Raw genomic sequence first — 12894 nt, forward strand, 5'->3', positions numbered from 1 at the left:
TCTAAACCGGATACAATTGTAACAAACCTTCAGATGAGAACAGCATTAGCTCTGGACAGATTTCAGGGTCAGGTATGTGATACATTCTTCTGGTCTTCTCCACCCTCAGGGACAATACAAGGTCTTTTATGGGGTCTCCCACCGCACATCCTGCTCTGAATCCCCCATTTCTTCTCTCGGAGGACCTCAGCCTCCACTCAGTGCTCTAATTGCTCAGAAACTTGTGTAGCTGCCCCATAAAGAGGAGGCGGCAGGAAGAGCAGTTACTGCTCTCCGCACCCATCTGGTACAGTCTCAGCATGCTGGGAGATGTAGTGCATGCTTGTTGTCACACGGTGCATTACATAGTGGAAGTAGCAGAGCTGAGCACTAGGCCGGGATCACACATACGAGGATTACGGCAGAGTCTCGCATGTTAATACCCGGCACCCGGGAGCGTTCAGCTGCATGTATTACTATACGGCCGCGCGCTCCGCTCCTGAGTGCCGGCGGCAGTGCCGGGTATTAACATGCGAGACTCGGCCGTAATCCTCGCATGTGTCATCCTGGCCTTAATGTAATAACAAAAACTGGAAGGGCACCACAAAATGACATCAGCAAAAAAGTAAATTATAAAGAAGAAGAGAAAGCTACTGACCACAACAGGGATCACCACAAAAATACAAATTTTATTAAGTGCAACACAGACATAACCATACAAAAACAATTAAAAAGTCGAAAAGATGACCCATATAATGAACCCTTCAGGCTTATAATGAAGGCAGACAAAACTCCCCTGAGTAGGACAAAGAAATATACAGATACTGTGATTAAATATACAATCAATAAACAGTAATTAATCTATATAATGAATGTCCAATAAATATGTATCAAATGGTCATTGTATAGCTATACAACCAATACCTTGCCCTACAAAAAATGCTGCTATGCAAGCACAGCTGGAAAGAATGGTGTACATACCAGATGGCCAATTACACTCTTATAGGCACAATAATATTTGCTATAGAAAACCACTGATGGAGCGGTTAATGTATATTTAATCACAGTATCTGTATATTTCTTTGTCCTACTCAGGGGAGTTTTGTCTGCCTTCATTATAAGCCTGAAGGGTTCATTATATGGGTCATCTTTTCGACTTTTTAATTGTTTTCATATGGTTTTGTCTGCCCGGCCTTAATGTAGAATCGAATAGGCGGTCACCAGAGGCGGCTGCGTCACCGACGGCTACAAGCGACCCCAACCTTCTGCGACCCTTCGTGTGAACACTTCATTGTCAGACACGGGACCAGCGGAGGTCGGGGTCTAGATCTCGCAGAAACTCGAGAAACAGTTAATATTTGGAAGGAATGACTGCTAGGGTGGCAGAGTTATTACATGTGTAAATTACCTCGCTGCAAGTAAACTGGTCTACGGGTGAGACCCCCAACACGGGTCACTCCACACGCAGACCTCCAACACGGGTCACTCCACATGCAGACCTCCAACACGGGTCACTGTACACGCAGACCTCCAACATGGGTCACTCCACACGCAGACCCCCAACACGGGTCACTCCACACGCAGACCCCCAACACGGGTCACTCCACACGCAGACCCCCAACACGGGTCACTCCACACGTAGACCCCCAACACGGGTCACTCCACACGCAGACCCCCAACACGGGTCACTCCACACGCAGACCCCCAACACGGGTCACTCCACACGCAGACCCCCAACACGGGTCACTCCACACGCAGACCCCCAACACGGGTCACTCCACACGCAGACCCCCAACACGGGTCACTCCACACGCAGACCCCCAACACGGGTCACTCCACACGCAGACCTCCAACACGGGTCACTCCACACGCAGACCCCCAACACGGGTCACTCCACACGCAGACCCCCAACACGGGTCACTCCACACGCAGACCCCCAACACGGGTCACTCCACACGCAGACCCCCAACACGGGTCACTCCACACGCAGACTCCCCAACACGGGTCACTCCACACGCAGACCCCCAACACGGGTCACTCCACACGCAGACCCCCAACACGGGTCACTCCACACGCAGACCCCCAACACGGGTCACTCCACACGCAGACCCCCAACACGGGTCACTCCACACGCAAACCTCCCGCACGGGTCACTCCACACGCAGACCTCCAACACGGGTCACTCCACACGCAGACTCCCCAACACGGGTCACTCCACACGCAGACCCCCAACACGGGTCACTCCACACGCAGACCCCCAACACGGGTCACTCCACACGCAGACCCCCAACACGGGTCACTCCACACGTAGAACCCCAACACGGGTCACTCCACACGCAGACCCCCAACACGGGTCACTCCGCACGCAAACCTCCCGCACAGGTCACTCCACACGCAGACCTCCAACACGGGTCACTCCGCACGCAGACCCCCAACACGTGTCACTCCGCACGCAGACCCCCAACATGGGTCACTCCGCACGCAAACCTCACGCACAGGTCACTCCACACGCAAACCTCCCGCACAGGTCACTCCACACGCAAACCTCCCGCACAGGTCACTCCACACGCAAACCTCCCGCACAGGTCACTCCACACGCAAACCTCCCGCACAGGTCACTCCACACGCAAACCTCCCGCACAGGTCACTCCACACGCAAACCTCCCACACAGATTCCGCTGTGGTTTGCCATCTTCTCCATTGTGGAGATGAAAAACCGCAGGGCAAAATCGCAGAGCAATCTGCAGGTAAAACCGCAGGTCTTTTGACCTGCAGATTTACATGTGGATTTTACAAAATCCACGCGGACAAATCCGCACCCCAATCCGCAGCGTGTGCACATACCCTTAGGCAGGGTCTGGGAGAAAGATGGTTCCCAGCCTCTGACTGTCTGCAACGCGGCCTCCCGCTCTCTTACTGTCCCACCCACCCTCTAACTGTCCGCACCACGATCTAACGCCCTCCTCTTACTGTCCGCCACAAGGCCTCCCGCCCTCCTCTTACTGTCCGCACCACGACATCCTGCTCTCCTCTTACTATCCACAACGCGGCCTCCCGCCCTCCTCTTACTGTCCGCACTGCGGCCTCCCATCATACTCTTACTGTCCGCACCGCGGCCTCCCGCTCTCCTCTTACTGTCCGCACCATAGCCTCCTGCTCTCCTCTTACTGTCTGCACCGCGGCCTCCCACCCTCCTCTTACTGTCCGCACCGCAGCCTCCCACTCTCTTGCTGTCCCTCTCACCCTCTTACTGTCCGCACCGTGATCTCCCGCCCTCCTCTTACTGTCCGCACCATAGCCTCCTGTTCTCCTCTTACTGTCCGCACCGCGGCCTCCTGCCCTCCTCTTAAGGCCCCGTCACACTAAGCGACTTACCAGCGATCCCGACACCAATATCAAGGTGTCAGGATCGCTAGTAAGTCGCTATGTGATCGCTGGTGAGCTGTCACACAGACAGCTTCACCAGCGATCAGCACAGCGATGCCAAGCGCCCGGCATTGCTGGCCATCCCTGTAAAAAATAGAATCAAAATAAAAAATATAGTTATTCTCACCTTCCGACGTCGCGTTCAGCCATCCTGCCTCTCTCCACGCTCCGGTCCCAGTGATCCTTTGCGAGAATGACCGCGAGATGTCACGGTCTCGAGGGATAACAAAGTCTCGCGGTCATTCGTGCAAAGGATCACTGGGACCGGAGCGTGGAGAGAGGCGGGATGGATGAACGGGACGTCGGAAGGTGAGAATAACTATATTTTTTATTTTTTTTATTATTTTTTACACCTGATCGCTGGTCTCTCGCCTGTCACACACAGCGATGCGTGCTGGCCAGCGGGAGACCAGCGACCAAAGAAATGTCCAGAGGTTTCTTCCAGCGATCCCGGCAGGGGGGCCGCTCGCTGATCGCTGTCACACACAGCGATCTCGCTGGTGAGATCGCTGTTAAGTCACAAAAGTTGTGACTCAGCAGCAATCTCGCTACCGAGATCGCTTAGTGTGACGGGGTTTTTACTGTCCCTCCCGCTCTCCTCTTACTGTCCGCACGGTGGCCACCCGCCCTGCTCCTACTGTCCGCACCGCGGCCTCCCGCTCTCTTACTGTCCCTCCCACCCTCTTACTCTTACTGTCCGCACCGCGCACTCCCGCTCTCCTCTTACTGTCCGCACCATAGCCTCCTGCTCTCCTCTTACTGTCCGCACCGCAGCCTCCCACTCTCTTGCTGTCCCTCTCACCCTCTTACTGTCCGCACCGCGATCTCCCGCCCTCCTCTTACTGTTCCTCCTGCTCTCCTCTTACTGTCCGCACCGTGGCCTCCCGCCCTGCTTACTGTCCGCACCGTGGCCTCCCGCCCTGCTCTTACTGTCCGCACCGTGGCCTCCCACCAAGCTCCTACTGTCCGCACCGTGGCCTTCCGCCCTGCTCCTACTGTCCGCACCGTGGCCTCCCGCCCTGCTGCTACTGTCCGTACCGTGGCCTCCTGCCCCGCTCTTACTGCCCGCACCGTGGCCTCCCGCCCCGCTCTTACTGCCCGCACCGTGGCCTCCCGCCCCGCTCTTACTGCCCGCACCGTGGCCTCCCGCCCCGTTCTTACTGCCCACACTGTGGCCTCCCGCCCTCCTCTTACTGTCCGCACTGTGGCCTCCCGCCCTCCTCTTACTGTCTGCACCGTGGCCTCCTGCCCTCCTCTTACTGTACGCACTGTGGCCTCCCACCCTCGTCTTACTTTCCCTCCTGCTCTCCTCTTACTGTCCGCACCGTGGCCTCTCGCCCTGCTCCTACTGTCCGCACCGTGGCCTCCCGCCCTGCTCTTACTGTCTGCACCGTGGCCTCCCGCCCTGCTCTTACTGTCCGCACTGTGGCCTCCCGCCCTGCTCTTGCACCGTGGCCTCCCGCCCTGCTTACTGTCCACATTGCGGCCTCCCGCCCTGCTCTTACTGTCCGCACCGTGGCCTCCCGCCCTGCTCTTACTGTCCGCACCGTGGCCTCCCGCCCTGCTCTTACCAGAATCCCTCGTCTCCTGTAATAAAACAAAGATTAAAGACAACCATATCCCTGACCTGTCCATTGTTCTGTCCCACACAATCTATGTCTGGGGGATAAATAGTTTTCAACCTGGAAGGTGCCAAGATGCGACCATCCAGGCTGAGAACCACTGGAGAATGAGCTGCTGCGAACGCAGCGTCAGTCACTAGCGGTGACGTCATCGAGGTTACTGCCGGTCACTGAGGTTCGCAGCCGGGCTGAACTGTGGTGACCTTGGTGAGATCCCAGCTAGCACAGTGAGAAAGTCCCACTGTTCTAGCGGTGATCTACCCAGAGGGAGGTCCCCGCACTTCATTTATTGGGAACACAACATCAGTAACCTCGATGATGTCACTGCCGGTCACTAAAGCGGCGCTGGTGGCATCTTGGCACCGTCCAGGTTGAAAACAAGTAATCCCCTGACATGGATTACAGTGTGGGACAGAACGTCAGACAGGTGAAGGATATTGTTTTATATTTTTGTTTTATTACAGGAGACGAGGGATTCAGTGGAATTAGGCGCTAGGTGAGTATAACGGTGTTTGTTATTTTTTAATTAAAAAGGAGAAATGACTTTATTCTGGCTGTGTCTTTATTTACCATACAACTATAGGATTAGTAATGGATGGGTGTCTTATAGGCAGGGCTGTGGAGTCGGAGTCGGAGTCGTGGAGTTGGAGTCGGTGCTCATTTTGGTGGAGTCGGAGTCGGAGTTGGAGTCGGTATAAAATGGACCGACTCAGACTCCTAAAATATATAATAAATTGGGTACAGTAATTCAATGCAGGATGTGCTGGATATTTATTCATAGGAGTTTGGGAAAGTTATGAAATGTCCTATAAATGGCTGTTCTATTCCTGATCTAAGGCTACATTCACACACAGCGTTTTTCCTGTGTTTTTTGAGGATACGTTTTTCAGCTGCAAAAGTTGATCATCTTTTTAAAAAACTGCATCACCTGAAAGGTTTTTGAGCTCATAGATAATGTTCTCAATAGCAAAAGCAGATTAGAAATCTGCTCTATCTATCCATTTATCCATATCTGTCTATCTATATCGTATCTGTACTAAAACCGGGTAGTACACCAATATATATTCTGTTCTATCTAAATATCTTGATTATTGGATCATAAAAATGATTAAATGTCTGAGGTTCACATTGTACTACAATACATTTTTCACTTAAATATAAGCAATATATGTGGGAGTCGGAGTCGTGGAGTCGGAGTCGGTGTAAGGGAAATTGAGGAGTCGGAGTCGGAGTCGCAGGTTTGGCTTACCGACTCCACAGCCCTGCTTATAGGCGCCCCTCCATTACTAATCCGTGGACTTGATGTCACCGGAGAACACAATGGTGACATTAACTCCACAAATATGAACCCCACTTGCCACCGCTACAGGGCAAGAGGGAAGAGGCGGGCAAAGCACCAGAACTGGCGGTTACGGGATGATATTTTTAGGCTGAGGGGGGAGGGTCAATACCCAGCCTGAGAATACCAGCCCCCCAGCTGTCTGCTTTAGTTTGGTTGATTGTCAAAAATGGGGGGGGGGGGGGGGAGAGACACCATGCTGTGTTGTTTTAAATTATTGATAAAAATAATTTAGAAAAACAGCAGGGGGGACCCCTCTATTCTTGATAATAAGCCTTGCAGAAGCTGAAAGTTGAGGGCTGCAGCCCCCGGCTGAGAGCTTGGCCTGACTGGTTATCAAAAATACAGGACACCCACAACGTTTTTTCTTTTTTATTATTATTTAGAGTGCAGGCGACGGCTGATTAATACTTCCCATCAGCCACTCCTACTCTCACTGTTTTTAGTGGCAGCAGGCATCGGCTGATGTGAGCAATAGTCCCATCAGCTGACACCAGTGACCGGAGGTAAACTTTTTACCTCTGATCACAGCTGTGGGCTCACGCTGTCATTTGACAGCGTGGGAACTGCAGCTGTCTTGATTGGCGGTGACGATTTTACAGACGATCAGAGTCAGTGCACATGAAAGCATGACAAACACTCGGTGTTTAGGGGGCCGAACCCGTATTGTATAGTAACATGGACTACCTGGTGAAGTCAGTGTTCGGAGTCTGGGCTTCAACATTAGGTGTTCGGTATGGGCGCAGAACGTTACTGCTCAGCTACTGTCCACATTACACCCTTGTGCTCGCTCACTTCCACATTCTGATATCTTGTTACCTTACTATTCACATTATGCCGACCTGCTCACTTACTGTCCACATTATGACAACCTGCTCAGCTACTGTTCACATTATGCCGTCCCGTTTGTTTACTGTCCACATTACGCTCTCCTGCTCAGCTACTGTCCACATTAGGACATCCTGTCCTCTTACTATCCACATTACGCTCTCCTGCTCACTTACTGTCCACATTAGGACATCCTGTCCTCTTACTGTCCACATTACGCTCTCCTGCTCACTTACTGTCCACATTAGGACATCCTGCCCTCTTACTGTCCACATTACGCTCTCCTGCTCAGCTACTGTCCACATTAGGACATCCTGCCCTCTTACTATCCACATTACGCTCTCCTGCTCAGCTACTGTCCACATTAGGACATCCTGTCCTCTTACTATCCACATTACGCTCTCCTGCTCAGCTACTGTCCACATTAGGACATCCTGTCCTCTTACTATCCACATTACGCTCTCCTGCTCAGCTACTGTCCACATTAGGACATCCTGTCCTCTTACTATCCACATTACGCTCTCCTGCTCAGCTACTGTCCACATTATGACAACCTGCTCAGCTACTGTTCACATTATGCCGTCCCGTTTGTTTACTGTCCACATTACGCTCTCCTGCTCAGCTACTGTCCACATTAGGACATCCTGCCCTCTTACTATCCACATTACGCTCTCCTGCTCACTTACTGTCCACATTAGGACATCCTGCCCTCTTACTGTCCACATTACGCTCTCCTGCTCAGCTACTGTCCACATTAGGACATCCTGTCCTCTTACTATCCACATTACGCTCTCCTGCTCAGCTACTGTCCACATTAGGACATCCTGTCCTCTTACTATCCACATTACGCTCTCCTGCTCAGCTACTGTCCACATTAGGACATCCTGTCCTCTTACTATCCACATTACGCTCTCCTGCTCACTTACTGTCCACATTAGGACATCCTGCCCTCTTACTATCCACATTACGCTCTCCTGCTCAGCTACTGTCCACATTAGGACATCCTGTCCTCTTACTATCCACATTACGCTCTCCTGCTCAGCTACTGTCCACATTAGGACATCCTGTCCTCTTACTATCCACATTACGCTCTCCTGCTCAGCTACTGTCCACATTAGGACATCCTGTCCTCTTACTATCCACATTACGCTCTCCTGCTCAGCTACTGTCCACATTAGGACATCCTGCCCTCTTACTATCCACATTACGCTCTCCTGCTCACTTACTGTCCACATTATGACAACCTGCTCAGCTACTGTTCACATTATGCCGTCCCGTTTGTTTACTGTCCACATTACGCTCTCCTGCTCAGCTACTGTCCACATTAGGACATCCTGCCCTCTTACTATCCACATTACGCTCTCCTGCTCACTTACTGTCCACATTAGGACATCCTGCCCTCTTACTGTCCACATTACGCTCTCCTGCTCAGCTACTGTCCACATTAGGACATCCTGTCCTCTTACTATCCACATTACGCTCTCCTGCTCAGCTACTGTCCACATTAGGACATCCTGTCCTCTTACTATCCACATTACGCTCTCCTGCTCAGCTACTGTCCACATTAGGACATCCTGTCCTCTTACTATCCACATTACGCTCTCCTGCTCACTTACTGTCCACATTAGGACATCCTGTCCTCTTACTATCCACATTACGCTCTCCTGCTCAGCTACTGTCCACATTAGGACATCCTGCCCTCTTACTATCCACATTACGCTCTCCTGCTCAGCTACTGTCCACATTAGGACATCCTGTCCTCTTACTATCCACATTACGCTCTCCTGCTCAGCTACTGTCCACATTAGGACATCCTGTCCTCTTACTATCCACATTACGCTCTCCTGCTCAGCTACTGTCCACATTAGGACATCCTGTCCTCTTACTATCCACATTACGCTCTCCTGCTCAGCTACTGTCCACATTAGGACATCCTGTCCTCTTACTATCCACATTACGCTCTCCTGCTCAGCTACTGTCCACATTAGGACATCCTGCCCTCTTACTGTCCACATTACGCTCTCCTGCTCACTTACTGTCCACATTATGACAACCTGCTCAGCTACTGTTCACATTACGCTCTCCTGCTCAGCTACTGTCCACATTAGGACATCCTGTCCTCTTACTATCCACATTACGCTCTCCTGCTCACTTACTGTCCACATTAGGACATCCTGTCCTCTTACTATCCACATTACGCTCTCCTGCTCAGCTACTGTCCACATTAGGACATCCTGCCCTCTTACTATCCACATTACGCTCTCCTGCTCACTTACTGTCCACATTATGACATCCTGCCCTCTTACTATCCACATTACGCTCTCCTGCTCACTTACTGTCCACATTATGACAACCTGCTCAGCTACTGTTCACATTATGCCGTCCCGTTTGTTTACTGTCCACATTACGCTCTCCTGCTCACTTACTGTCCACATTACGTCCTCCTGCTCGCTTACTCTCCATGCTCCCTTACTGTTCACATTACACCCTCCTGTTTCCTTACTGTTCACATTACACCCTCCTGTTTCCTTACTGTTCACATTACGCCCGTCCTGTTTCCTTACTGTTCACATTACGCCCGTCCTGTTTCCTTACTGTTCACATTACGCCGTCCTGCTCGCTTACTGTCCACATTTCGCCCTCTTGCTCGCTTACTCTCTATGCGATGCCTCCATACTCTTACGATCTATGTGACAGTAGTTCCCCCCCCATTTATGTGGCTTTGTTCAGGGTTAGCTTATATCCTCTTCACATTGGGCGCTTACCATGGAATTCATGGCGAAGTGGTTGTGCTGGGTCTGCAGGTCGAGCGCGTGCTGGTAGCTCATTCCGATCTCTGTGTGACCCTGCAGGAAAACCTCCTTGTTGTGTGTGATCCAATCAAACATCTGCAGAGAGACAGAAAGAGGAGTTTGAGCGGGCGAGACACCACAGGCAGACAACATGGTGGCCCCCCAGGCTGACAGGACTCTGAGCATCCCCCCAGTACCCAGACAAGCGCAGCCAAGACCCTCGCTATCACATCTTATAATCTTCTGGTGACAGGTCCCCTCTGATGTGACAGAACACAGACGCTCTGTCCACTACGTAATGGCTCATACAGACGCCAGTCATTTTTCTCATGCACTACACAATGGTCAGAGTTTCATCTGCTTTTGATTCCCCTCAGTGTCCAGTATTAACCGGCAAATTTATCAGTTTTTCCTCTTATCAAAAAATATCGATGAGGCTTCTGCTATGCAACAGTCCATGAAACCGGACAGCGTACGGGATGGCATCCGAGTGCAGCCCGATCCTACACAGACCTGTAGACTATCAATGATGACTCCGATCAGTGACCTGGATCAAGATCGGACACGTCTATGTGGTATTCATTCAGTCTGAGGAACAAATACAAGGCCAAGTGAACAGCCCCAAAGACTTCGAGAAGGTAGACGCTGCGTATTTGATGCTCCGTATTCTCCCGGCACCAAACAAGCAGCGTCTTCAAGTTCCAGCAAAGTGGATGTGCAGAGATTTTCTATGAAACTCGTGCGTGTTTGTAATCCGCAACCTGCCAGTGTCTCTACGCAGAGGATTATGTGCAGATTTTCATCATAAAAATGCATTAGATGCAGAAAATCTGCAGGTAAAAAAAATGCATTCACTGCGTAAATGCACCAAAATGCATGTAAATTGCCACAGGGCTGTATCAATAAAGTTATACCAAAGCCAAATACCAGCAAGAATCAAAGGCAAAGCAGCTTTATTTAAAATAAATTCAAGTCTCCAGGTCCAGATGAATTACACCCCAGAATACTGAAGGAGATAGCAGAAGAAATTTTTGAACCCCTCTCCATAATCTTTGAAAATTCTTGGAGAACAGGAGACGTCCCAGAAGACTGGAGAAGAGCAAATGTTGTTCCTATCTTCAAAAAAGGGAAGAAGGTGGACCCAGGCAACTATAGGCCGGTGAGTCTGACTTCTATACCAGGAAAGATCTTTGAACAAATTATTAAACAACATGTATGTCAGTGCCTGGATAAGAATGAAGTGATTAAACAGAGTCAGCATGGGTTTGTAACTAATAAGTCATGTCAGACTAACTTAACCCCTTCACTACAAAGGGTGATTTGCACGTTAACTCCCGGGCCAATTTTTACAATTCTGACCACTGTCCCTTTATGAGGTAATAACTCTGGAACGCTTCCATGGATCCCGGTGATTCTGACATTGTTTTCTCGTGACATATTGTACTTCATGTTAGTGGTAAAATTTCATTCCAATAACTTGCGTTTATTTGTGAGAAAAACGGAAATTTGGCGAAAATTTTGAAAATGTCGCAATTTTCCAACTTTGAATTTTTATGCCCTTAAATCACAGAGATACGGCACACAAAAAACTTGATAACTAACATTTCCCACATGTTTACTTTACATCAGCACAATTTTGGAACCAACATTTTTTTTTGTTAGGAAGTTATAAGGGTTAAAAGTTGACCAGCGATTTCTCATTTTTACACCACCATTTTATTTTTAGGACCACATCACATTTGAAGCCACTTTGAGGGGTCTATATGATAGAAAATACCCAAAAGTGACACCATTCTAAAAACTGCACCCCTTAAGGTACTCAAAACCACATTCAAGAAGTTTATTAACCCTTTAGGTGCGTCACAGGAATTTTTTTGAATATTTAAAAAAAAAATGAACATCTAACTTTTTTTCACAAAAAAAATACTTCAGGTTCAATTTTTTTTATTTTACCAAGGGTAACAGGAGAAATTGGACTGCAAAAGTTATTGTGCAATTTGTCCTGAGTACGCTGATACCTGATATGTGGGGGGGAAACGACTGTTTCGGTGCATGGCAGAGCTCAGAATGGAAGGAGCGCCGTTTGACTTTTTCAATGCAAAATTGGCTGGAATTCAGATCAGACGCCATGTCACGTTTGGAGAGTCCCTGATGTACCTAAACAGTGGAAACCCCCTACAAGTGACCCCATTTTGGAAACTAGACCCCCCAAGGAACTTATCTAGATATGTGGTGAGAACTTTGAACCCCCAAGTGCTTCACAGAAGTTTATAATGCCCGGGAGTGAAAATAAAAAAATATTTTTTTTCCACAAAAATGATATTTTTGCCCCCAAATTTTTATTTTCCTAAGGGCAACAGGAGAAATAGGACCCCAAAAGTTGTTTTGCAAATTGTCCTGAGTAGGCTGATACCCCACATGAGGGGGTAAAACATTGTTTGGGTGCATGGCAGAGCTTGGAAGGGAAGGAGCACCATTTGACTTTTTCAACGCAGAATTGGCTGGAATTGAGATCAGACGCCATGTTGCGTTTGGAGAGCACCTGATGTGCCCAAACAGTGGAAACCCCCAATTCTAACCCTAACCCTAGCCCTAACCCTAGCCCTAACCCTAACGGGAAAATGGAAATAAATACATTTTTTTATTTTATTATTTTTCCCTAACTAAGGGGGTGATAACGGGGGGTTTGATTTACTATTTATGGCGGTTTTTATGTTTGGTGGCTGTCACACGCTAAAAGACGCTTTTTATTGTAAAAATAGTTTTTGCATCACCACATATTGAGAGCTATAATTTTTCCATATTTTGACCCACCGAGTCAGGTGAGGTCTTATTTTTTGCGGGACGAGTTGACGCTTTTATTGGTATCATGTTCGGGCATGTGACATTTTTTGATCGCTTTTTATTT

At 49.5% G+C, this 12894-nt stretch overlaps 1 protein-coding gene across 3 annotated transcripts in view; it reads right to left on the bottom strand.

Annotated features, from left to right (window-relative positions):
- KALRN (kalirin RhoGEF kinase) overlaps nucleotides 1–10116 on the bottom strand; it is a 256773-nt gene extending 246657 nt beyond the window's left edge. For 2 of the 3 annotated variants that reach the window (XM_073551935.1, XM_073551934.1), the window contains exon 1: nucleotides 9960–10103. In XM_073551935.1, the coding sequence (XP_073408036.1) occupies nucleotides 9960–10082 (123 nt within the window). In that variant the 5' untranslated portion in view covers nucleotides 10083–10103. Of the gene's footprint in view, nucleotides 1–9959 lie in introns of all 3 variants that reach the window. The other variant, XM_073551939.1, reaches the window with a different exon arrangement.
- Nucleotides 10117–12894: the final 2778 nt, after the last annotated feature.

The sequence above is a fragment of the Dendrobates tinctorius genome, unplaced genomic scaffold (assembly GCF_039654945.1).
Source record: "Dendrobates tinctorius isolate UK_male_01 unplaced genomic scaffold, ASM3965494v1 ptg000182l, whole genome shotgun sequence".
Taxonomy (NCBI): Eukaryota; Metazoa; Chordata; class Amphibia; order Anura; family Dendrobatidae; genus Dendrobates; species Dendrobates tinctorius.